The sequence below is a fragment of the Silene latifolia genome, chromosome Y, assembly GCF_048544455.1.
Source record: "Silene latifolia isolate original U9 population chromosome Y, ASM4854445v1, whole genome shotgun sequence".
Classification (NCBI taxonomy): Eukaryota; Viridiplantae; Streptophyta; class Magnoliopsida; order Caryophyllales; family Caryophyllaceae; genus Silene; species Silene latifolia.
In genome coordinates, this window is record NC_133538.1 from 442,182,649 (window position 1) to 442,206,170 (window position 23,522).

The 23,522-nt window shown below is 38.6% G+C and overlaps 1 protein-coding gene and 1 long non-coding RNA gene across 2 annotated transcripts; both read left to right on the plus strand.

The window, feature by feature from the left end:
* The first annotated feature begins 315 nt into the window (after positions 1-315).
* LOC141632679 (uncharacterized) lies at positions 316-828 on the plus strand. The gene has a single exon (XM_074445201.1). The coding sequence runs from the start codon at positions 316-318 to the stop codon at positions 826-828; it is 513 nt and encodes a 170-aa protein (XP_074301302.1).
* An 8,443-nt stretch (positions 829-9,271) lies between these two features.
* LOC141633317 (uncharacterized) lies at positions 9,272-11,251 on the plus strand. The gene is made up of 3 exons (XR_012538099.1): positions 9,272-9,570; positions 10,322-10,558; positions 10,655-11,251. It is a non-coding gene; the product is annotated as an uncharacterized LOC141633317 (long non-coding RNA).
* The last annotated feature ends 12,271 nt before the right edge of the window (positions 11,252-23,522 follow it).

The window sequence follows — 23,522 nt, forward strand, 5'->3', positions numbered from 1 at the left end:
CAGAATATGGAGATACTAGAAATATATGGAGATAATTCTGCATTATCATATTGTTACACATATGTAAATAATATATTTAGTTAACATATAAGTAGGAGGAAAATAAGGATAGTCAAAGATTTAGCTTAACTGTATAATGTATATATATGTAGGGTGTGAGACGTTTATGCTGTATAAGAAATATACACAATTCTTCTTCTTTACCAATTCTGGTTTTTCACATGGTATCGTGAGCCAGAGATAATATAAAAAAAAAAAAAAAAAAAAAGAGAAAACTCATTCACAACGAAAATACAGAGAAGTATTGATTTCACCATGACTGGTGAAGGGGCGCTGATAATTGGGAAAGACGGTCCAAAGACCATCCCTATAACATCGCCTCTGTACTTACATCCCTCCAAAAGTCCAAATTTGAATTTAACACAAATTGTTTTTGATGGCAACAATTACAATATGTGGGCAGCAGTCGTCGAGAACGGATTAGACGCGAAGAATAAATTAGCCTTCATTGAAGGCAAATTTAAGAAACCAACGAGTGATGGGGAAGAAGAAACCATTGAATCTGTAGCGTGGCGACAGTGCAACGCTATGATTCGAGTGTGGCTTAGGAATACGATCGACCCAAAGTTACATTCGAGCATCACATTCGATCAACCAGTGGATGAAGTCTGGGAAGAGTTACGTGAAAGATATTCAACAGGAAATGCACCTCGTGTGCACCAATTAAAAGGAGAACTCTATGAATGCAAACAGGGAACTGATCGGTTGTTGAATACTACAAACGACTCAAAGCAATTTGGGACGAATTGGCGAATTATAGTACCATGAAGGGATATACCTGTGGAGCGGCTATTTCGATAGCAAAGGAGAGAGAAGAGGAGAAGGTTCATCAATTTCTCATGGGGTTGGACTCGAAACTGTATGGAAACTTACGAACCAAATTATTAATGGAGGATCCCATAGCCAGCATCAATCGAGTGTACGGTATTGTTTTAAGGGAAGAGAGACATGTCACCATGACCAAAGTTAAAGAGGAGAAGATCGAAGCAGCTATGGCGGCCAAATCTGCTGGCATAGGGAGAGCTCGAAACAGTCATCAAAAACCAGAATCTGAAGAAGATAATTACCCACCACAGTGCACACATTGCCGCAAATAATATCATACTGAAGAAAACTTTTATGATAAACACGGCTATGAGGTAGTGAAGGCTAGAGAAAGAGGACGAGGAAGAAGAGGCGGAGGCAGTAACCGAGGCGCAAATAGTCGAGGCAGAGGACGTGGCTGCGGTTACCAGGCCAATGCCGTGGGAAGCTCGTCAGGAACACGGAATGCAGAGAATTCAAATCAGGAGTTGTCCTTTACCAAAGAGCAGATGGCGAAATTGAGAACCTTATTGAACGGTAGCTCAGACAGTAATGAAAAGTTGCAAGGTATGAAAGTTACATTAGATGTCGAATGGTTAATAGATAGTGGATGTTCACATCACATGACCGGGAAGAAAGAATTGTTGAAAAATATTAGGTATGAGGAGCCATCCACCGTTAGTTTGCCTGATGGTAGGACAATGCAAGCTGACATCCATGGAGAAATTCAATTAAGCAAGGACTTTGTCTTAAAAGACGTCTTATTTATGCCAACTCTTTCTTGTGATCTCATTTATGTCCAACAGTTAATAAGTGAAAATAATTGTGTAGTAATTTTTTACACTAACCATTGTGAAATACAGGACTGGACTATGAGGACGATGATTGGACGGGGTGAGCATCAGCAAGGGGTGTATTATTACAAGGCGACAAGGCCAGAGCAAGTAGGACGAATAAACGTGAACAAAGAGGGGAGCTTGTGGCGTAAACGGCTTGGACATCCTTCTAAGAGTATATTGTCTCGTTTTTCTTCTTTAGTTGGACGTAATTTAAGTTTGGATTCGGATGCTATTTGTGATTCTTGTTGTAGGGCAAAACAGACTCGAAATCCTTTTCATTTTAATAATAATTGTTGTGATGTTTTGTTTGGCCTCATTCATTGTGACATATGGGTGAAATACCGAATTGCTAGTTTAACCCGAGCACATTATTTCTTAACCATAGTCGATGATCATAGTCGGGAAGTATGGGTCTATCTGATGAAAGATAAAAGTGAAGCAGGAGCTTATATGAAAATTTTCTGTCAAATGGTCAAAACTCAATTTGAGACTTGTGTTAAAATAATCCATAGTGACAATGGGACGGAATTATTAGCCGGGTCTATGCAACAATATTATGAGGAAAATGGCATATTATTTCAAACTAGTAATACGGATACACCTCAACAAAATGGTAGGGTAGAGAGGAAACATCATCATATACTTGAGAAAGCTAGGGCCTTACGTTTTGAAGGGGGTTTACCTCAGTTTTTTTGGGGAGAGTGCATCTTAACTGCTGCTTATCTTATAAATTGTATACCCACACCATTGTTAGATGGGAAGACCCCGTATGAATTATTATATCGCAAGAAACCTAATTATGATAATGTTAGGATTTTTGGATGCTTGTGTTATGTTCACAACAAAGACAAAACACGGGATAAGTTTGGTGAGCACGGAAAACGTTGCATTTTTCTCGGGTATCCGCATAGTAAAAAAGGATGGAAGGTATACGATTTAAAAGAGAAACGGGTATTTGTGTCACGAGATGTCGTCTTTTCTGAACATGTTTTCCCTTATTTGGTGTCTGAAAATGGTGGAACTACGCAACAAGAAGGAGAAACATCAGTATTGCAAAATCAACCAAATACTGCTTTGTACACGGATGACTCCCATGTTGATACACCCTCTGTTGTGAGGGGGAGAATTGATGACAACACCACAACAGAGGACGTGATAAGGGAACCCAGAAACAGTGGTGATGTGGTTTTAAATACTAGTACAGGAATTGATGGCAGTCTCGACGCAAATGCGAACCCAGAAACAGATGCGAACCCAGAAACAGAGCAGGCCACGAGAATGCAGGATAGTGAGATGGAAGAGAGAATCGGTCGAGGTGCAAGAGAGAAACGAGAAACATTTTGGAAGAAAGATTATTATTTCAAGTCCACGCGAATAATACACCCAAAGCCGCATGCTCACACCGATCAAGCAAATCCTCATCGTCAGGTACGCGTTATCCGTTAGTTAATTATGTTGCTACTAATTATTTGTCACCATCAGATAAAATTTTCTTGGCTAAGATTGATAAGTATAAAGAGCCAACTCATTACTATGAGGCGGCCAAAAGCTCGGAATGGAGAGAGGCGATGCGAAAAGAAATAGATGCTTTGGAAGGAAATGGAACTTGGAAAATAGTGAGTTTGCCCGAAGGGAAGAAACCCATAGGATGTAAATGGGTATACAAAATTAAGTACCGAGAAAATGGAGAGATTGAACGATACAAAGCAAGACTTGTAGCACAAGGGTTCACTCAAGCGGAAGGAATATATTTCCATGAAACTTACGCGCCGGTGGCCAAAATGACGAGTGTGAGGTGTATGTTAGCAGTTGCGGTAATGAAAGGTTGGACCATAGAACAATTAGATGTCAACAAGGCCTTTTTACATGGAGAACTCGAAGAAGAAGTCTATATGAGGATTCCACAAGGCTTTGAAAGAAAGAGCGGGAACAAAGTATGCAGGTTGATGAAATCGATTTATGGCTTTAAACAAGCCTCTCGTAATTGGTTCGCAAAATTAACAGTTCCCATGAAGAGTTATGGTTTTATGCAGTCATTGGCAGATTACTCCCTGTTCAAGCGCAATCAAAATGGAGTATTCATTGTGGTACTCATTTACGTGGATGACATGATTGTAGTTAGAAATGATAAAAGAGCTTGTGAAAATTTCAAAACCTTCATGGATACTCAATTCCGCATTAAAGACTTGGGGAAACTCAAGTTCTTCTTAGTCATAGATCTTGATCACGAGAGAAATGGGTTATTTTTGAATCAAAGAAAGTATGGCATGAGCATAATAGAAGACAGTGGCATGGCGGGAGCAAAGACGGCATATACGCCAATCCAACCGAGACACAGCCTAGCATTGGCAAAGGGATATGTGCTGAAAGACATCATGAAATATCGAAGACTTGTCGGAAAATTGGTATATTTAACAATCACAAGACCAGACCTCGTGTATGCGGCTCACATTTTATCGCAATCCATAAATAAACCGAGAAAGGAGCATTAGGAAGCGGCATTAAGAGTGGTGAGATACGTGAAAATAAATCCGAGCAAAGGGATCATTTATAAGAGACAAGCGGATTATCAGTACCTCGGGGAACCGAGATGGTAACAGTCCTATTTATTGGGAATGTCTTGCTAAAGGCTCCTAAATAAATGGAGGTGTTACACCTAGTCTTGCGAACCTTGCGATCTAGAATCTCCTTTAGCGCTTTAAGATAAGATAAAGATTCATCCAATTCAACGTCCTCAACCTCTATCACATGAGAAGGCTCACTCACATACCTCTTGAGTTGAGATACATGAAACACATTGTGTACTCGATCCAAAGCTGGTGGCAAGGGTAACCGATAAGCAACCTCGCCAACACGATTCAAAATCTCATAAGGGCCAATGAATTTCTGACTTAGCTTCCTTTCTTACAAAATTAAATCACCCCACGCATAAGTGACACCTTCAAAAGAACCTTATTCCCAACTTGGAACTCAATGTCCCGACGATGCAAATCCATATAACTCTTTTGTCGATCCTGGGCCGTCTTCATCTTTTGTCGAATCAACCTCACTTGCTTAACCATATCTTGCACCATTTGTTTCCCTAAAACCACTACCTTTGCGCTATCATCCCAACAAATCGGACTCCTACACCTCCTCCCATACAAAGCCTCAAAAGGAGCCATCCCAATACTCGTATGGTAGCTGTTATTGTAAGAAAATTCAATCAGATCCAATCTATCTTCCCAACTACCACCGAATTCCATCATGCAAGCTCTTAACATGTTCTCCAAAGTCTTAATTGTTCTTTCCGTCTGTCACAGGATGAAATGCGGTACTCATCTTCAATGTAGTCCCCATCAATTCATGCAACTCTTGCCAAAACCGACAAATAAATCTCGCATCTCGATCTGACACAATATTCTTCGGCACCCCATATAATCTCACCACATTCTTCTTGTAGCCATTCGCCAACTGAACCTTATTCCACATATCTTTCATAGGAATAAAATGAGCTGACTTGGTCAATTAATCAATGATCACCCAAATCATATTATTACTTTGTTGAGTTCTCGGTAATCCTATAATGAAATCCATAGAGATAGATTCCCACTTTCACTCAGGTACCTCAAGAGACTGAATCTTACCTTGCGGTCTTCGCTACTCTCCTTTGACTCTCTGGAAAGTCAAACATCGAGCCACAAATTTAGTTGTCTCTCTGTTCATCCTAGGCCACCAAAACGTCTGCTTAAGATCCTTATAAAGCTTGTCACCACCTGGATGCACTGAATACGGAGTGCAATGAGCCTCCGCCATTATTATCTTCTTTATATCCTCATCCTTAGGTACACACCATCTCCCATAAAACCGAACACTCCCATCAGAATGAATAGAGAACCGAGACACTCTCCCTTTCTATACTCCAGCCCTCCATGCCTGAATCTTAGGATCAAGAGCCCGTTTCCTCCGAATATCAACATAAAGCCCTGGTTCAACTGTCAAATCTCCCCTAGCATCCCTCTTCTGGATCACATGTATCCCCATCTTGGTAACTTCATCTTTCAACCTCATCAGTGACATAACTGTGCTTAGAGAAGGTATACTCTTCCTATTCAATGCATTGGACACAACATTCGTCTTCCCTTCATGGTAGATAATATCCATGTCATAATCACCAATGAGCTTCATCAACCTCCTCTGTCGCATATTCAACTCCTTCTGAGTAGAGATGTACTTCAAACTCTTGTGATCAGAAAACACCTTAAAGGTCGCCCCATATAGATAGTGTCTCCAAATCTTTAAAGCAAAAACAACTGCACCCAACTTTAGATCATGCGTCGGTTAATTCTCCTCATAAGACTTCAACTCCCTAGAACCATAGGCAATGACTTTCCCGTTTTGCATCAACACACACGCCAACCCATTCTTCGACGCATCCGTATACACCTCGAAATTCTCACTCCCCTCAGGTAAAGCTAAGAATGGAGCTGTAGTTAAATGCTCCTTTAATGTTTGGAACGTCGTCTCACAACGTTCATCCTAGTGAAACCTGTTCTCTTTCCTCATCAAAGCTGTCATAGGTCTGGCAATCTTTGAAAAGTCCTTCACGAACCTACGATAGCATCCAGCCAAACCCAAGAAACTTCTGATCTTAGCCACATTCTTCGGCGCCTTCCAATTAGACACCGTCTCAATCTTGCTAGGATCAACAACTACACCCTCTTTAGAAATGATATGGCCCAGAAAAGCCACTTTCTCCAACCAGAATTCACATTTAGACAACTTGGCATACAACTGGTTGTCGCGTAGAGTTTGCAACAACAATCGTAAGTGCTCTTCCTTAGTCTTGGAATAGACTAAGATGTCGTCTATAAACAACACCACGAGCTGATCCAAGTACTGGCTAAAAACCCGGTTCATCAGATCCATAAACACCACTGGCATATTAGTCAACCCAAACGGTATCACCATATATTCATCGTGACCATACCGCGATCGAAAAGCCATCTTTGGTATATTTTTATCCCGAAACCTCAACTGATGGTCCCCCGAACTTAGATCAATCTTCAAAAAGACACCAGCTCCGACCAACTGGTCAAAAGATCATCTATCCTCGGTAAAGGATACTTATTCTTCACTATAACATGGTTCAATTCCCTATAGTCGATACACAGCCTTAAACTCCCATCCTTCATCTTCACAAACAGGACTGACGTACCCTAAGGCGATACACTAAGTCTAATATAACCGTTGCCCATCAATTCATTCAACTGTTTCTTTAACTCCTCCAACTCCTTAGGACCCATACGGTACGAGTCCATAGAGATCGGTCCTGTCCTTGGCTTCAACTCCACACTGAAATCGATATCCCTCTTTGGCGGTAATCTCGGTATCTCATCCGGTAAAACATCTTGAAATTCTCCCACCACTGGTATCTCAGTTGCTGTCAGCTCTACCATGCGAGTATCTTTCACATGGCAAAGTATCATAGGACACCTCTTTCTCATGTAAGACTTCAATGTCACTACTGCAATCACTTTGACTTTGGGTTTGATAACAAACTCTCGATAAGACACTCTAACACTCTTAGGACCTCTTAAAGATACTTTCTTTTGGTGACAGTCTATTCTAGCTTTATACTTCCCCAACCATTCCATCCTAACTATCATCTCAAAACCATCCATAGGAAACTCAAACAAGTCAACTGAAAGATCATCTTGTCCAATAACCATGGATACCCCTATATACAGTTTCCCACACGACACTGACTCCCTAAACGGTATAAATTTTTTATCTTTTACAGATACAAACTTTCCCAAACCCACAGACTTAACATGACTTGACGATACAAAAGAGGGTGACGCCCCTGAATCAAATAAAACAAAAGTAGGAACGTTGTTAACAAGAAATGTACCGGTGATCACTTACGCATCATCCTTCGCAGCCTGCTTATCCATCATGAAAAGTTTACCGTTGTTCTTCTGGCCTCCTCCTTGCACCGTACTAGCTGATGCAGTAGACTTGGCAGCTGATGCCTGATTGGCATTAACCGTCGGACACTGATTGGAACTACCACCATTAGGATTGAAACCACCATTATTATTGTTCTGCTCACCTTGGTTATTCCACGACCCAGCTGGCCGATTACTTGCATAACTCTGCATCGGTCCTTGAGAAAACTTCCCATGAGATTGTCTCTGAAAGCCTCTCCCAGCAGCACTAGTACACTCATGCCTCTTGTGGCCAACACCGCCATAGTTAAAACATGCGATACTCCAGTTGCTGCTACCACTGCGACCACCATGACCGAATGAAGATCCTCTACTGAATCTCGACCCATAAGAATAAGCCTTTGACTGATTATGGTTGCCACACTTGTACCAGATTGATTACCACCATCACTCTCAGCCTTCCTCTTCTCTGAGCTCTTCTCCCTAGTTTCCTTGGCAATTTCGACCAACTTTCAGCCCGTCCAGCTCTCTCATAGACTTCTTTCACATCATTAAGAGTCCCCGCCGGTAGTTTTTCCATGATCTGATAAGTTAGGCCTTTGTTAAATCGAAGTCCTAAGTTCAACGAATTTAGTCCCATATCCTCATCATACCTCGACTTATCATTGAACTTATCGTAGTACGCTGTCACGGTCATATCCCCAGTTATCTTAAAAGAATCGAACTTATCCCGCATCTTGCTGTGAACATGCTCCAGAATAAACTCATTTCTCATAGCTCTTTTGAACTCGGACCACGGGATTACGGTCTTACCCTGCTTCAGATAGATTTCCAAAGCATTATCTTTAACCTTATCCCACCACTCTCCGGCTGATTCCCTTAGGTAGAACGCAGCCTGTTCTACCTTAAACTCCTCTGGAAAATGCACCACCCCAAGGATATTCTCTATCTCACGATGCCAGTTGTCGATTAGAATTGGCACGCATGTGCCCACATAGGTAGTGGGGTTGAAGCGAGATATGGTAGTACTCATCTGGGAGAAGTCTACCTCATTATCCTTATCCTTCCTCATCCTCTTGAGGGTCTCAGTGAGCGCATCTTGGTGCTCAAGAATTTTGGAGATATCCTCAATGCTCATCTCTTGAGCCTTAACATACGCGGCTGATCTCTTTGGCGGCATATCTTTGAGCTATAAAAGGGAGATAAACGTAAGCACATAGCGTACGGCTCAAAGCAATTATGACCAGCACAAATACATACTCGATCGAGTACTTACACCTACTCGATCGAGTAGGAGTCACTCGATCGAGTAACCTACACACTCGATCGAGTACCCCAACTCCAAAAGCTGTCCAGAACTGACATAAAACATACTCGATCGAGTAGCAAAACGTACTCGGTCGAGTACACGACACTCGATCGAGTACTCCCCTTACTCGGTCGAGTAACTTGACTCCAGTAGCTACTGCCCATCACGCAAATTACGCACTCGATCGAGTCATCCCTACTCGATCGAGTTTATCCCACTCGGTCGAGTACATGCTCACGATATATATATATATATATAGAAATAGGATCTCGTGCGAACTTAAAGTTCCGTGCGAACTGATTTAAAAACCAAAACAGAATTACACAAACACGACATTTTCTCCCCTCACCTTTATTCTATACACTCCCTGACATTAATTATTTCCAACCTTTCCCTCTGACCTCCACACGCAGACCACTTATCGTCGACGCCGGACCACAAATCTGAGCCAGAAAACGCCGACAACCTCACTGCGACCACCTATCTTCCAATCTACTTGCATCCTCTCTGTCTTCACCTGCTGCGAGCGTCGGCGTCCAAAGTTTTCAGCGAACTCGTCGATGCCACCACACCTCTTATGACCAGATCGGCGCACCACATGTATCCAATCGAAAATCAATTTGTACAGGTGAGCCATTAGATTATCGGCCATTTCTGTACTAGATAAGGGGTTTGTTTGCCGGTTGTCACGAAAGGGGATGGTGGATTGGTGGGTATGTGATATAATGAGCAACGGTTGCTAAGTATTTGAAGAACTCCCTTGTTCATCCCCAAATCCTCTATTAGTAAATACTATCCTTCGATCTAATCTTTATATTCAATCCACATTTATAAACCTTGTTTATCCCTCTTTCATCTCAATTTCATAACCTAATTTTATTCATTCTACCATCAATTTGAACAAATTGGGTTTTAATCGATATAATCTTGTTATTATTTCTGCATTTGAGAACATGGGTTCTCATAATTTTCATCTATCCTGCATCTGATTGCTATCATGTTGCATCTCTGCGAAACACCCATAACCAGCACCTTTCTTCCCCCTAGATTGTACAAATTTCGGACAGGATTCGTCATCTCATTAGCCAACAACTGCCCAAAAGCTTGTGAAGCATTGTTAAAACCCGGGACAGACGACTTGTTTTGAAACAGGAAGTTGATGAAGTCTTCTTTTGGGTTGTGGTTCAGTTAGGAACAGTAAAGTCTGGGTCGAGTATTCAGGTTCCGGTCATATTCTGGTTATTCTTTTAGTAGAGGTTCTACCAGTTTTTTCTCATCCTGCGATAGAGCGGGGTTGTAGTCCTTGATGCAATGGAACTATGCAAAATAATACTTTGATGGGTAATTGTCTCTCAACTCTTGTTCTTTACATAATACAGGAGAAGACTAATGAATATGGACAAGATGGGTTTATAAAGGCAGAAAATATGCAAGGAAACGAGGAGTTGGTTTACATAGATGACTGAGGAATTTACGAGTTGGTTTGCCTCGGTTTCGACTAGTTGTAGTTGCAGGAGTTGGATTGTCTCAAATAATTTACTTCATGAGCTAAGTAAAGTATGCAATTGATCTATGTGTAACTTGAGTTACAGTAATATGTTGTGATTTGGAAGCAGGTGCGCTTTGTAATCCTACGACAGTATGACTGCACTCGGTTAAATGGAGTACATTTTTTTCTTCTACTCCTAACACTGTGATGTTGATGTTGGCAGTTGGTTGGTAAGGTTTGAGTCATTTGTGGCATGAACTTAATTCTGAGCAGGCAGGTTTGGGGATGAGTTTCTGGCTCATTTAGCTCATTATTTTCTGATGAACATTGGCAAACTGTGAAATGGGTTGATAAAACAGTGGGCATCATTCCAGAGGATAACATTTCTTTGCTTGACTTGTGCTGAGAATAGTAATTCTGATGTGCCTGATTCATTTAAACTCTGGGTACTATGACTTCGAACTCCAAGATGTACTAAACACTGGTGAAGTGATTTTTCAGTGCAATTACCTTAGCTCTGAATTCAATCGCATTTGGTAGTAGAATCTGTAACGGTTAAGTGTTGTTCAAATGACTGCCTACTTCTTCAACCAACCATACACTTCCCTTACCTTTCTAGATAAGGCTGAATTAAGCTCAATTGCAATTGTGATTATTGGAAATCTTTTGGGACCTGATTGTTCAAGTGTGCTATTCCGAATATTTTTTATTGATGAATAACAAAGCAAATGAGGGCCTAGAATATTCATATTAGCAGAAATATTGTCTTAACTAACTGTATACCCATTATTATCTTAGTGAAATGTTTGTTTCTTGCTTCAGCCTTCAGGATTTCAGTAGTTTGCTATTTCGACAAGTTTAATCTATGACCATGCCCTTTTTTCAATTTTGGAATATGAATCTAATGTTAATGTTTATGGATTAGAATATTATACTCTTGTCCCAAATGACAATATGAGATCATGCTAGAAAAAGAAAAATGTCATCGTAGAAATATACTCCTGTGCCAAATGAGATCGTGGTTTAGTGGTTTACTAGTTTGTCATGCTCTTATAGAATAAAGCTCTTATAGATTACATTACATCAAGTTTGTGAAAGATACAGTATGAAATTCTCAGCATAAATAAAGAAAATTTAAAACTTGTTTTGGCAGTTCTTATACTATCTATGTCCTAGTTTGATTGGAATGGTTTACCGGAGCAACAACAAAAGCAATAACATTCAAGCCTTAAACCCGTCCAATAACGCTTTTCCGTCTTACTTAGAGGATAGGCGTTTCCCTTGTTTAATCTCATTAAGTTGTTAGATACATACATTTAAGTTGTTAGATACAAACCTTTAGTTTCCTAGTTACACTCCTTTAAACTACTAGATACATATCTTTAACTTGTTAGATACATACTTTTAGTTAGCTAGATACACTCTTTTCAATTACTAGATACACTCGTTTAAGTTACTAGAAACATACTTTAGCTAGCTAGATACACTTCTTTAAATTACAAGATACAATCTTTTACTTTACTAGATAAAAAAAGTACATGTATAGGAAAAAAGTTTATTCAAGTTAATGAAAAAAATGTGTCTAAACTACATATTAATGTATCTAGCATCGTAATGTATGTCATACTAGCTTTTTTTTTTATCAACGCCATTATTTTATTCTTTCTTAAATGAAAGAGTATATATTAAAGTGAAAGTGAAATTAGTTACTTTTATTTTATTTTCCAAAATATATATATCCTCTACCGAGAGTATATTATGCTCCTACTTATAAAATAGGATAAGAACAACGTAAAGGTAACGTTTTAAAGGATCCAAAACACAATTCTTGGCCGACCTTGACCTTGCAAGCTAGATGCACCTCTTTACCATATTAGATACATACCTTTACCTTGCTAGATATACATCTCTGACAAGGTAGATACACTTGTTTATCTTCCTAGATACACACTTTTACCTTTCTAGATACACATCTCCTGTCAAAATTTGAATACACACCTTTAAATTGTTAGATACATGTCTTCACCTTACTAGATACACACTTTTAGATTGTTAGATCATGTCTTTACTCTGAATAGATCACTACTAGTAAGTATTAATAAGTTTTTTTTAAAGAAGGTTTTAATTTAAAACGAGAAAAATATCACCATTTTATTAAAAAAAAAAATTGTTTTCTGAAACCATTTTATCATAGAAATTAGTCCTTTTTATTGCCATTCTTTTCAAATTCAATAACCTTTTTGGTTTTCTATCTTGCTAGATAAGTAGATACACTTCTTGGTTAAGTTCTTTGAATCATTTCTCAATATAAATAGATACATTCCTTTGAGTTGGTAGATCATACCTCTACCTAAATATCTTACTCCTTTAAGTGCTTAGATATAGGTCTCTATCTTGCTAATACATTCTTTTAAATTGTCGATACATACTTTTATCTAGCTAGATACACTTCTTTAAATTTTAAATATAAACCTCTAGCTTGCTAAATAAATTTCTTTAAATTGTTAGATACATACCTCTATCTAGCTAGCTAATTAAATTGTACATGGCTACTTTAAAAAAAATACACAAAAAGTTAAATTCATGAAATTGCCATACCATAGGCCAAAAAATTTCCTTAAAATAGACCTTAAGTGACAGGTGCAACATCATGAATCAAAGTATTGGCAGACATACATTTAAGGTTCCAGAATCCCTGAACATTTTTAAGCGGTCAAATGATATGCATTTGGTCATACAACTACACTAAATCAATGAGTTACAACACCACAACAGCCACGCCTTTTAAGCAGTAAATATGCAGAGGAGAAAATCATTAATTATGCAGATGAGAAAATCATTCGCAATTAATTTTCATCATTACATCCATTAACAAATACAAATATGAGAATAACGGAGTAAACTATACACAGAATTGATGTTTCCGGTTCAAAACCATACACACCGACAACAACAACAACAACCACTGTCCGCCGTCGGCGATGGAATTCTTACATTTAATTGATGTTTCTGGCCTAAAATATCTCAATGAAGCACCAAATACTCTTACTTTTTTGAAATGTTGCTTCTATATTGTAGATCAGGAATCATAAAATCAGTTTTTTCATAATTTTACCACACCAGAAATCAAATGGTGATGAGCCATCGACGCCGGCATGCACAGTCGACGAAGTAAAGAGAACATCGAGGGGTAGTGATGTGAAGCGACGGTGGTGGAAAGGTTACCACCGGGGGGTGTGTGTGTGGTCGTTGAGGTGCCGAAAGTGGTGCCAAATTAAGGGCGTTTCAGGGTGATGGTAACGTGGTTATTGACACTCGACGGGGATGAGGTGGGGTGATGTGAGGTGAGGTCTCCGACGTTTCCCACGGTGGCTTCTAAGTGGACGAAGGTGGTGGTTGGTAGTAGGTCCGGCAGGGACGATAGGTCGGGTGAGTTGTTGATGGTAGTTTGATATAATTTGAGGAGAGAGAGGTGAGATTATATTCTGAGCTTGTTTTTTATTTAGTGTATTGACGGCTGTAGAGCTGAGTTCGTAGGTTCGCACCGTACTTTAGTTCGTACGGGACCCCGACCCTATATATATATAACTCAAACGCATAAAAGAATATATAACATCAGTTTCTCCTACTCACATGTTACTAGTATAGCCAACCAATAAAAGCATTTTCCATCACGTAATCATACTTTTAACATGCAACTCATATTCGTATACAATCACATACTACCACCTTTTCCAATTAATTCATCGACTTTACCTACACACCACATGCAACACATACATCACAAAACAACAATAAACACGTAGCGATCTCAGGACACCCCTATAGTGACCGGTTCAAAGTTGCAAGGGCAAGGCCGCAACTTTAGGACGTCTCCCAAGCCATTGCATTAGCTCTTGACAACTCCTATCCGGGTTCATTTTAATTTGACTCTCTACATTCATTAGATTCATTGGTTACAAGTTCCAAAATTGTCGCTCTGATACCACTTTGTACCACCCCCATACACCAAGGTGCCTTACTAAGGCCACCCTAGCACATGGAGATGCTACCATCTCGGTTACCCGAGGTATAGTAATCAAAGGAGACTATAAAAAAACATACTTTAAGTTCAAAAGTTAAATGTGCGTACAACTTAAACCAAAACAAGAAATATAAAATACAAGCATCTCAAACTGGAATCCAAAACTGAAATAAAACTGTTATGTACTATCAGCGGAAGACTAATAGACTCGGACTAGTGATAACTCCATCCCCAGCTATATCTCATGCATACTCCATAGAAATACCTGCTAATCAACTGCTCACCATCCCCGAATGGATCACCACAGTTTTCAAAATATTTAAACGGAGTTAGTTACAAAATAAACAAAATAAGCAATACAGCAACATTCAATTACACAAGTACATTCCTCCAACTCCAGTTCATCACCAATCACCTGACTACACACAAAAGTGTGTAGCCCTGCCAGAATACCTATCGCAAAAGATATTCCACTCCGCCAGTGGGACCGCAGCCTTGCCACCTAAGCCCCGCTCAAAACCGTTGAGCGAATAACCCATGTCCATTAATGTGCACATCCCCTTCTGATGGGAACCACAAGGGGCAAATCAAGGGCGTGAAACCATTCCCGAAAATGACTCCACTCAGCCGAGGGCTCACCTCGCAAACCACATACAATTACAACCAAAACCACAATACTGATAATCATGTCAATACCAAGAAATACAATTATGACCACAATTATAACCATGTAATTCATCCATCACATCAACTTAAATCAATTATACAGTAACCGAGTAGGGAAAACCCTACCTGAAATGGAATCACCAACAACAATATCAATAGATCAAAAAGCCTCCTCTACGAAATTACCTCCTATAATAATAATGCATACAATTACAATCCACAACAACGTTTATACCAACCTCCCCCCCCCCCCCCCCCCCCCCCAAAATACCCAATTTAGGGTTTAGACAAATCTACTGTACTGAAATAAAAATTACACAAGTGACTAACCCAAACGATGACGATCATAAGGGTATAATGATATCAGAAATACAACAACCTAACCTTGATTTGATAGCAAAAAGAGGAGAGAATTGAACGTCGTAGAATTTTCTTGTGAAAAGTTTAGAAAATAAAGGTAAAAGTGACAAAGTCTGTCGATCAAAACTTTCAATACCTCTCCACGTTTACTATCAAACCCGGCCAAAAACTCAGTAAAACCCAAGCTACTCGATCGAGTACCGCCTACTCGATCGAGTTGTCTCCACTCAATCGAGTACATTCAAAGCAGAATGTACTCCATAATGCGTAAACAACTTACTCGATAGATTGTCCAACAACTCAAATATTATCTGAGGTATTACAATATTTGAATAATAAAGTTAAGTTACTAACTCTAGTTAACTAAGTTTATTTAACTCTAATTAAGTAAAGTTTAGTCAAGTCTAAGTAATTTTTGTTAATCAAGTTTAAGTAAAGTTAATTATATCAAGTTTAATGAAGTTTTGATGAATTATGTTACATGCTCGTTCCTAATATCATTACATTTTGACGTTATATCATATCGATAAAATTTGTAATATTTTCAACTGATCGTCTATATCATCTTTGACAATATTATATTCATTCATATTATCGTCAATGGTCATGTAAGTAACGTTAATAATATTTCACATTATCGTTGAGTTAAGTTATGTTTGATTAGGTTAAGTTTACCCTAATTAAGTTAACTTTAGTTATGCTATGTTTTTTTAACCTGAATTAAGCTAGTTTTAATCAAATTAAACTCAATTAAGTTCATTTTTAATTAATTTGATAATATCAAGTCATTAATCGGTTATCATAATAAATAAAATTATTTAACAATATTTTATAATAAATACGTACACAATAATTAAATAATAATATTAATTAGAAACACTTCATTAAACAATATGGAGTTGGCCGTGGGTACTAATTAAAGAAACCATCACCGACAGCGCACAACCACCGCTGCACGACTATCACGCAACATTGCGAACCACCGATTGACGTCCTTCGACCATCGCTGCCCGACAAAATCAGTACTAACACCACTATTTTTCTCTCTGGCCTCCTCCCTCACCAACCTCACAACCAATGACAACCATGGCATACTCGCGATGAGAGAACCGTTGCCAACCACCACAATATCATCCCCACGAAAGCACTGCACAACCATCACGGCGATCACCACAAGAACCGCGACACCTTAGACGAGTCAATATACAAGTTATATTTCAACTTGTAGATCTACGATATTTCAACTTCCTACCAATCTAAAACCCGATGATGAAATTTTGCCTGTATTTAATGTTTATTCCCATGTTTAGAGAAAAATTTAGCAGTATGATTGATCGGGATGATGAATAAATTTTATTTATATTTCGTTATAATTATATACTATGACAAACACCACCACCAACTACTACCATCCTCTATAAAACCCACCAGACACCACTGAAACCAACACCTTCACCACCACCATCGAACCCGCATACCAACTGATACCGCAAACACCACTGGCGACGAAACCACCACAAGCATTACACACTACCCACAAAACAACTACCCACAATGACGGTGGTGATTTGAATGAACTATGGTTTCTTTGGTGGATCTGAAATGATGCGTGCATTTTATATAGGCATTTTGTACTTCATTTGCACTCATTCCTATGCATATTTAGTAGTGTTTAGCTACAAATGTCCCCCGAACTGTCTACTTTGGTTTCTCTTGTCTTATTTGCAGGAATAAACCAAAGAGAAGCAAAATCAAGCTTAATACAAGTCCTTATGCATACATTTATGAGATGAGTTGAGTCGGAGCTTGGAGACTACTATTTTGAGATGCACATAGAAGTAAGTTAGCTAGGCGAGCAAAGGATGAGCTTCGAATTGCTAGTGCCTAATTTGAAGAGCCATATCTTGAGTTCTTCAATTGATTTTCAAGTGATTCGAATTGGAGATGAAAGCTTGTCCTCTTAGCTTTCCAACGCCGCTGGAAAAGCACTGTTTCCCGAGTAACAAAGAAATGGCGGCCGTTTGAAGTTCAGTGTGCGGAGCAGGAGTTGTGCGCTGGAAAGTACTCGATCGAGTACTATCTTGTTCGATCGAGTGCCTATTGTCTTCGATCGAATGGCCTCTTTTTCATAGTGTTCGATCGAGTACCTAAAGTCCTCGATCGAAAGGTTTTAGCTTGGATTTGTTCGATCGAGTGATATGAAAGTGTTCTATCGAATGTCTAGATGTTTTGACGCGTGATTTTAATATCTTAGGTTTAATAATTATCTCTCCTATAAATAGGAGAGACGTGATTAGGTTGAGAGAGCATTAATTAAGCATTGTTCAGATGTTATTTTGCTTTTCCTCCCGGATCTTATTCTTTGTAACTCCTTTTCTCTCTTTTAAGTTATTTCTATTCCTTATATTTTTCATTATGTTTGTTCTTGCTTCATACTTCTCTTTTACTTTATTCATTATTATGCATAGCTAATCTCTTAATGCTAGGATTAGGGTCGTCATGGTAGTATAGCGATGATGCGATAGTTGGTTAGTCGATTTACTGTGAGAATTGTTGGATTAATAATTTAATTATAATCGTTTGGTTGAATGCATGCAACTGAACTAGTTAATTTGGTTAAGTTCAGACCTAGATCGGAATATTGGAATGAATAGACCTGTTATGGGCAATAGACTACACTAGTGAGAGCAAAAGCTAAGCTAGTTGTATTTTAGTGCGGATAGCGGACCGGAAGGACCTTTCCTTTACCCTTCTCACATTAGATCGACTGACCTAACTTTAGCTGACTTATGCATTTATTATGATAACCCGACATCCTGGCTTATCTCTCTCTCTCTCTTTATTTTCTCTCGACCTTTGCTTTTATTCGTTTAGTTCAAATACTCAAACCGCCATCTTGTGACTTTAGACAGAACGAATAATGAGTAGATAGTGACCGCCTATCTGTATAGATCGACCCTACTTCCACTAACTTCTGTTAGTTATTTTAGGTATTTATTTTTGGTACTAAACGACAGCTATCAAATTTTGGCGGCGTTGCCGAGGAGGCAACTATTTTATTTGCTTATTTATTTTTGTCTATCTTTAGCCTCAAGGGATTTATTCCTTGAGGCAGTTCTTATCTTTTTCTTTAGTGATGTTTTAATAGGTCCTACCTAGGCAGAAATAGGTAAAACATCATCAAAGGGAAGGCTTGAGTACCTTTGATCTTTCACCTATGTTCCATATTATGGTGAAACAGGTGGTCCACTGTGAGAGATGTGGTGCTACTGGGCATAATGCCGTTATTTGCTTGGCGTAGAATGACGAAGTCTATGCGTTTAGGCAGCATAGACAAGCTAGTCAACCCTTTGCATATGTGCCGCCACATCCAGTTCAGCAACAAGGCTATCAAAAGCCTTCATTCGTTTGGCCACCGTAGCAACTAGCTCCTCCTCTTGATAAACAGAAAGAAGAGATTGCTGAATTGAAGTGTTTGGTGAGGTCACTTGCACTTCAATTGCAAGAAGAAGATATATTTTTGGAAGCTCATAACAATGAACTTGAGTCTCAAATAGCTCAGTTTGCTGCTGAGACGAACTTTAGGCACGCATAGAAGGTTTACGCTACCTACACCGAAAGCGGTCTTTCCTATGAAGGACATGAGTTGTCTAATGACAATAATGAGTTTTATGACTCGGATTACGAAGATCTATCTGAAAAGGAAGCAAGACACGAAGAATTCTGCACTGTACAACAACCATCACTCGATCGAACTAACCACAGTGTGATCGAGTGGGTTTTATGAGGGAGCGATCGATCGAATGGATTACACTGCTCGATCGAACACTTTGCACAAGGAAGACCTCGATCGAGCAGATTTGTTTGTTCAATCGAGCAATATTCAAGAGGAGAGTTCTCGATCGAGTACAATCTTCATTCGATCGAATATAATGGCCACAGAGAGCATTACTATGTCATCTTGGTCCGTTTTAGATGACGATTTGGAAGAAGACAATGGTTTTGGTGAATCTCCAATCTGGAAAGCCGAGCTGGATGCTTCAGAGGCTGCGATATACGGGACATAACCCAAAGAGGAGGAGAACGAGAAGGTAGCTGAGTCAGTGCACGTTTCTAGCACGGTAGAGGTAACATACTCTTTTTCCAATGATTCCGACGTTAGGAGCGACCGACCTGAGGTAATTAATGATAATTTCATTACTTTTGTTATGGTTGATAGTAAACTACCTCATCTGACTTATGCTTTCTGTTTTGATGCTCTACCCTCTCTCGTTTGGAAAAATAAGCTAATAGTGTTTCACCATTTTTATAATCGGAAATTTGTTAGGTTGAGACGGTACCTTAGATTGCTTTTAAATGCTCCTGAGCTCTCTTATTTTCCACCTACGGTTAATTTGAGCTTTTATATTCCGCCCGTAGCTGGAGGGCAGAATTCTTTGGTGGATAAATTTGGGAGTTGTCATAGGAAATTCGTTAGGCTTAAATGAATGTACATTTCAATTTTCTGTGTTATTATTATATTATGGTGCTACTTACAGTTTTGTGTAGCGCATGCGCAGTTATTTGATCGGTTGTTGCGTGCTTTGAGCTATTTTGACTGGGCTACATTGGAATGGTTGTTGAAGAAAAGATGGTCAAGCTGGGACCTGTCTGAAACTAGCGCTGACTGGGAGGCAACCCGGAGTTTAGCTTTTTAGTTGTTTTCCGAACATTTCAGTTTTTGTTGTGTGTGTAATAATGGGTTTTCTAACCATAGACTGTGAACAATTTAGGCCTGGTCTTTGTTCGTATTTTTGGTTGCTATTCACGTCTTTTGCAGGTGTTTCATTGATGCCTAAGAGTTCGCATATTAGGGGTTTCTCGATCGGACGCTATTCCATTTGATCGAGTATTTAACTCCCTCGATCTAACACTTATATTCTCGATCGAGCAACCACAGATGGCGACCATTCGATCGAGTTATTTAGCTTTCCTCGATCGACCGCTTGTGCAGCCCAGTGTCATCGATCAAGTACTATATCTTCTCTCTCGAGTGCCATCGAGTAGGTTTGTTTGATTCGCTTACTGTGACACTGATGGGGCTGCTTTGTAACCTTCCATGTTGCTGGCTGGTTTTGGGAGGTCCCTACCTCGCGTATTTTTGTGAGTTTTCCGCAGCTTCACTCTCTTCTTTTTAGTTTGCATTTCCTTTCCCTATTTTTGAGTACAATGACGACATTGTACGATTTAGTTTGGGGAGGTTATGCATCCATATCTGTGTCTGCATGTCGCTTTTATTACATTTCTGTTATCACGTTTAATTTCTGTATGCATTGTTTTTTTTTTATAAAATTCAAAAATCTCATAAAAATAATTTTTTTTTTCTAAAATTTAAAAAACTTCACGTTTATTTTTGCATTTAGGTTGAGTTGGAACGGTAGATTTCAATGATAAAACTGCACTATAATTTGTCCTTTTGCTTAAGCCTTGCATAAATTAATATCTTTAGTTTTGTCTTCTGCATATCTATGAGTTAATGTTAAAAATATAGCTAAACAAATAGACTTGGCCTGAAAATTTGGCAACCTACTTATAATTTCTAAGATTTAGAGCCTTATAAACTGGTGTCATTTGTGACCGGTTTCATGTAGGATTGTGAGTAGTATACTCCTTGCATAACATGTTCATTAATTTGCATGTATATGAAATTCAATTGCTTTTTGCCTACATACATTCGGGTTAGTGGTTGGTGTCACATGCAGGGAGGTGCTTACATTCCCCTTTTCTTTCATTTTTACCCATTTAACTCCACATTTAGCCAAATTTGTCTTTTTAACCTTAACTACATCCAAATTTAGCCTGCCTTGTCAAGCTAGTTTAGTGTATGTTTTTGCGGTATATATTTTATTGATCCGAGTTTGGTTCGTATTGTATTGTTTTGGAGTTGGTAGAGAAGAAAGAAGGAGGATATGTTGAAAAAAAGGAAAAATTTGAAAATGAAAAAAAAAAACAGAAAAAGAAAAGAAAAGAAGCGTGGAAAAAGAAAAAAAAAAAGAATGAAAAATTGACGAAACGGTTTCTCCTATGCATTATTTCTATCTTATGAGGAGTATATTGTTGGTTAGTGAGCTGTTGTGACAATTTAAGGGCATTATGCTTGAATTTTAAGATGGCTAAGAATCGGATATTGTTTAGTATGGTTCTGTTAGGTAGCTAGCTTGACTATTACCCCACATATCACATAAATGTTTTGCCTTTTCTTACCCATTACCTCACTTTACCATATTTTTGTAATCCCTCGGCTGTGACAGACCTTGATTGCTTGGAATGTATGCGTGCGGCAGCTAGAATTGTCTATCATATTAGCTGCATGCATATTTTTGTGGGTCATAGTTTAGATGAGGGACTATTTTCTTTTTCTCTTACATTCATATGCTTACCCTTTGCTTCATGAGAGAAGAGTGACCCGTGAGAGTCCATCATTAAAGGTCTTGCAAGGTCGACAGTTCAGCTTTATTATAGACATCTTACAACTCGTTTGCATTTGACAGTTTTTGCTATGAGTGTTAGTTTGTTGCATTAAATTGGTTTAAGTGGACAACTTGTAGATAGCTCTTAGTTTTCTTTTCTGTTCCATTAGTTTTGCATGTAGTTTGCTTGGGGACAAGCAAAGGTTTGGTTTGGGGAAGTTTCATGCGTGCACTTTATATAGGCATTTTGTACTTCATTTGCACGTATTCCTATGCATATTTAGTAGTGTTTAGCTACAAATATCCCCCGAATTGTCTACTTTTGGTTTTTCTTGTCTTATTTGCACGAATGAACCAAAGGGAAGCGAAATCAAGCTTAATACATGTCCTTATGCATGCATTTATGAGATGAGTTGAGTAGGAGCTTGGAGACTACTATTTTGAGGTGCGCATAGAAGTAAGTTAGCTAGGCGAGCAAAGGAAGAGCTTCAAATTGCTAGTGCCTATTTTGAAGAGCCATATCTCGAGTTCTTCAACAGATTTTCAAGTGATTCCAATTGGAGATGAAAGCTTGTCCTCTTAGCTTTCCAACGCCACCGGAAACACTCTGTTTGCCTAGTAACGAAGAAATGACGGTCGTTTGAAGTTCAAGGTGCGAAGTAGGAATTGTGCGATGGAAAGTACTCGATCGAGTACTATCTTGTTCGATCGAGTGCCTATTGTCTTCGATCGAATGGCCTCTTTTTGATAGTGTTCGATCGAGTACCTAAAGTCCTCGATCGAACGGTTTTAGCTTGGATTTGTTCGATTGAGTGATATGAAAGTGTTCGATCGAATGTCTAGTTGTTTTGACACGTGATTTTAATATCTTAGGTTTAATAATTGTCTCTCCTATAAATAGGAGAGACGTAATTAGGTTGAGAGAGCATTTATTAAGCATTGTTCATGTGAGAAATTATCTATATACTTCCCTTATTATTAAGGATTATAACGAATTTATTATGATGAATACGAGTCATAAAATAAATTACATAAACAAAATAGTAGAGAATTAAGAAATAACCTTCGGTCCTAGCTAATATGGCCTATGAACAATATCGCAATGATATTCTCCTATCAATTGCACCCAAGATGATATGAGATATGCCTTTGTTCTTTACTAGAATCGATCCCCGAATTTCCTTTACAAATTTAGGGTTTTTTGTATTTTCTTTTGATGAGAGTGTGCTAGGTTAGAATTAGGTTAGAAAAATGATCTCTCTACTCCTCTTATTATCACCGAAAAAGAGAAGTCAAGGGGAGATTTTTTTTTCTCCTAATTTTCGGCCAACCCTAACCGAAATATAAGAAGAATTATCTTCTCATTTTCGGTTTATCCACCTACAAAAAATAATGAGATTAAATCTTCTTATTTTGGTAGTTTACAAAATGTATACAATTAGTTTATTATTTATAAATAATCATTTATATTATTCCGTATTAACAAGTCTACACACAACAGCTTGCAGTTGATTTATTAATACGGGTCAATAATAATTTATTATAACAATATCGTATAATATATACTTTATCTATAAATATCGCATATTTAT

Bases quoted from the DNA above. Each gene is read 5' to 3' on its own strand.
- LOC141632679 (XM_074445201.1), top strand. From the start codon at position 316: ATGACTGGTGAAGGGGCGCTGATAATTGGGAAAGACGGTCCAAAGACC.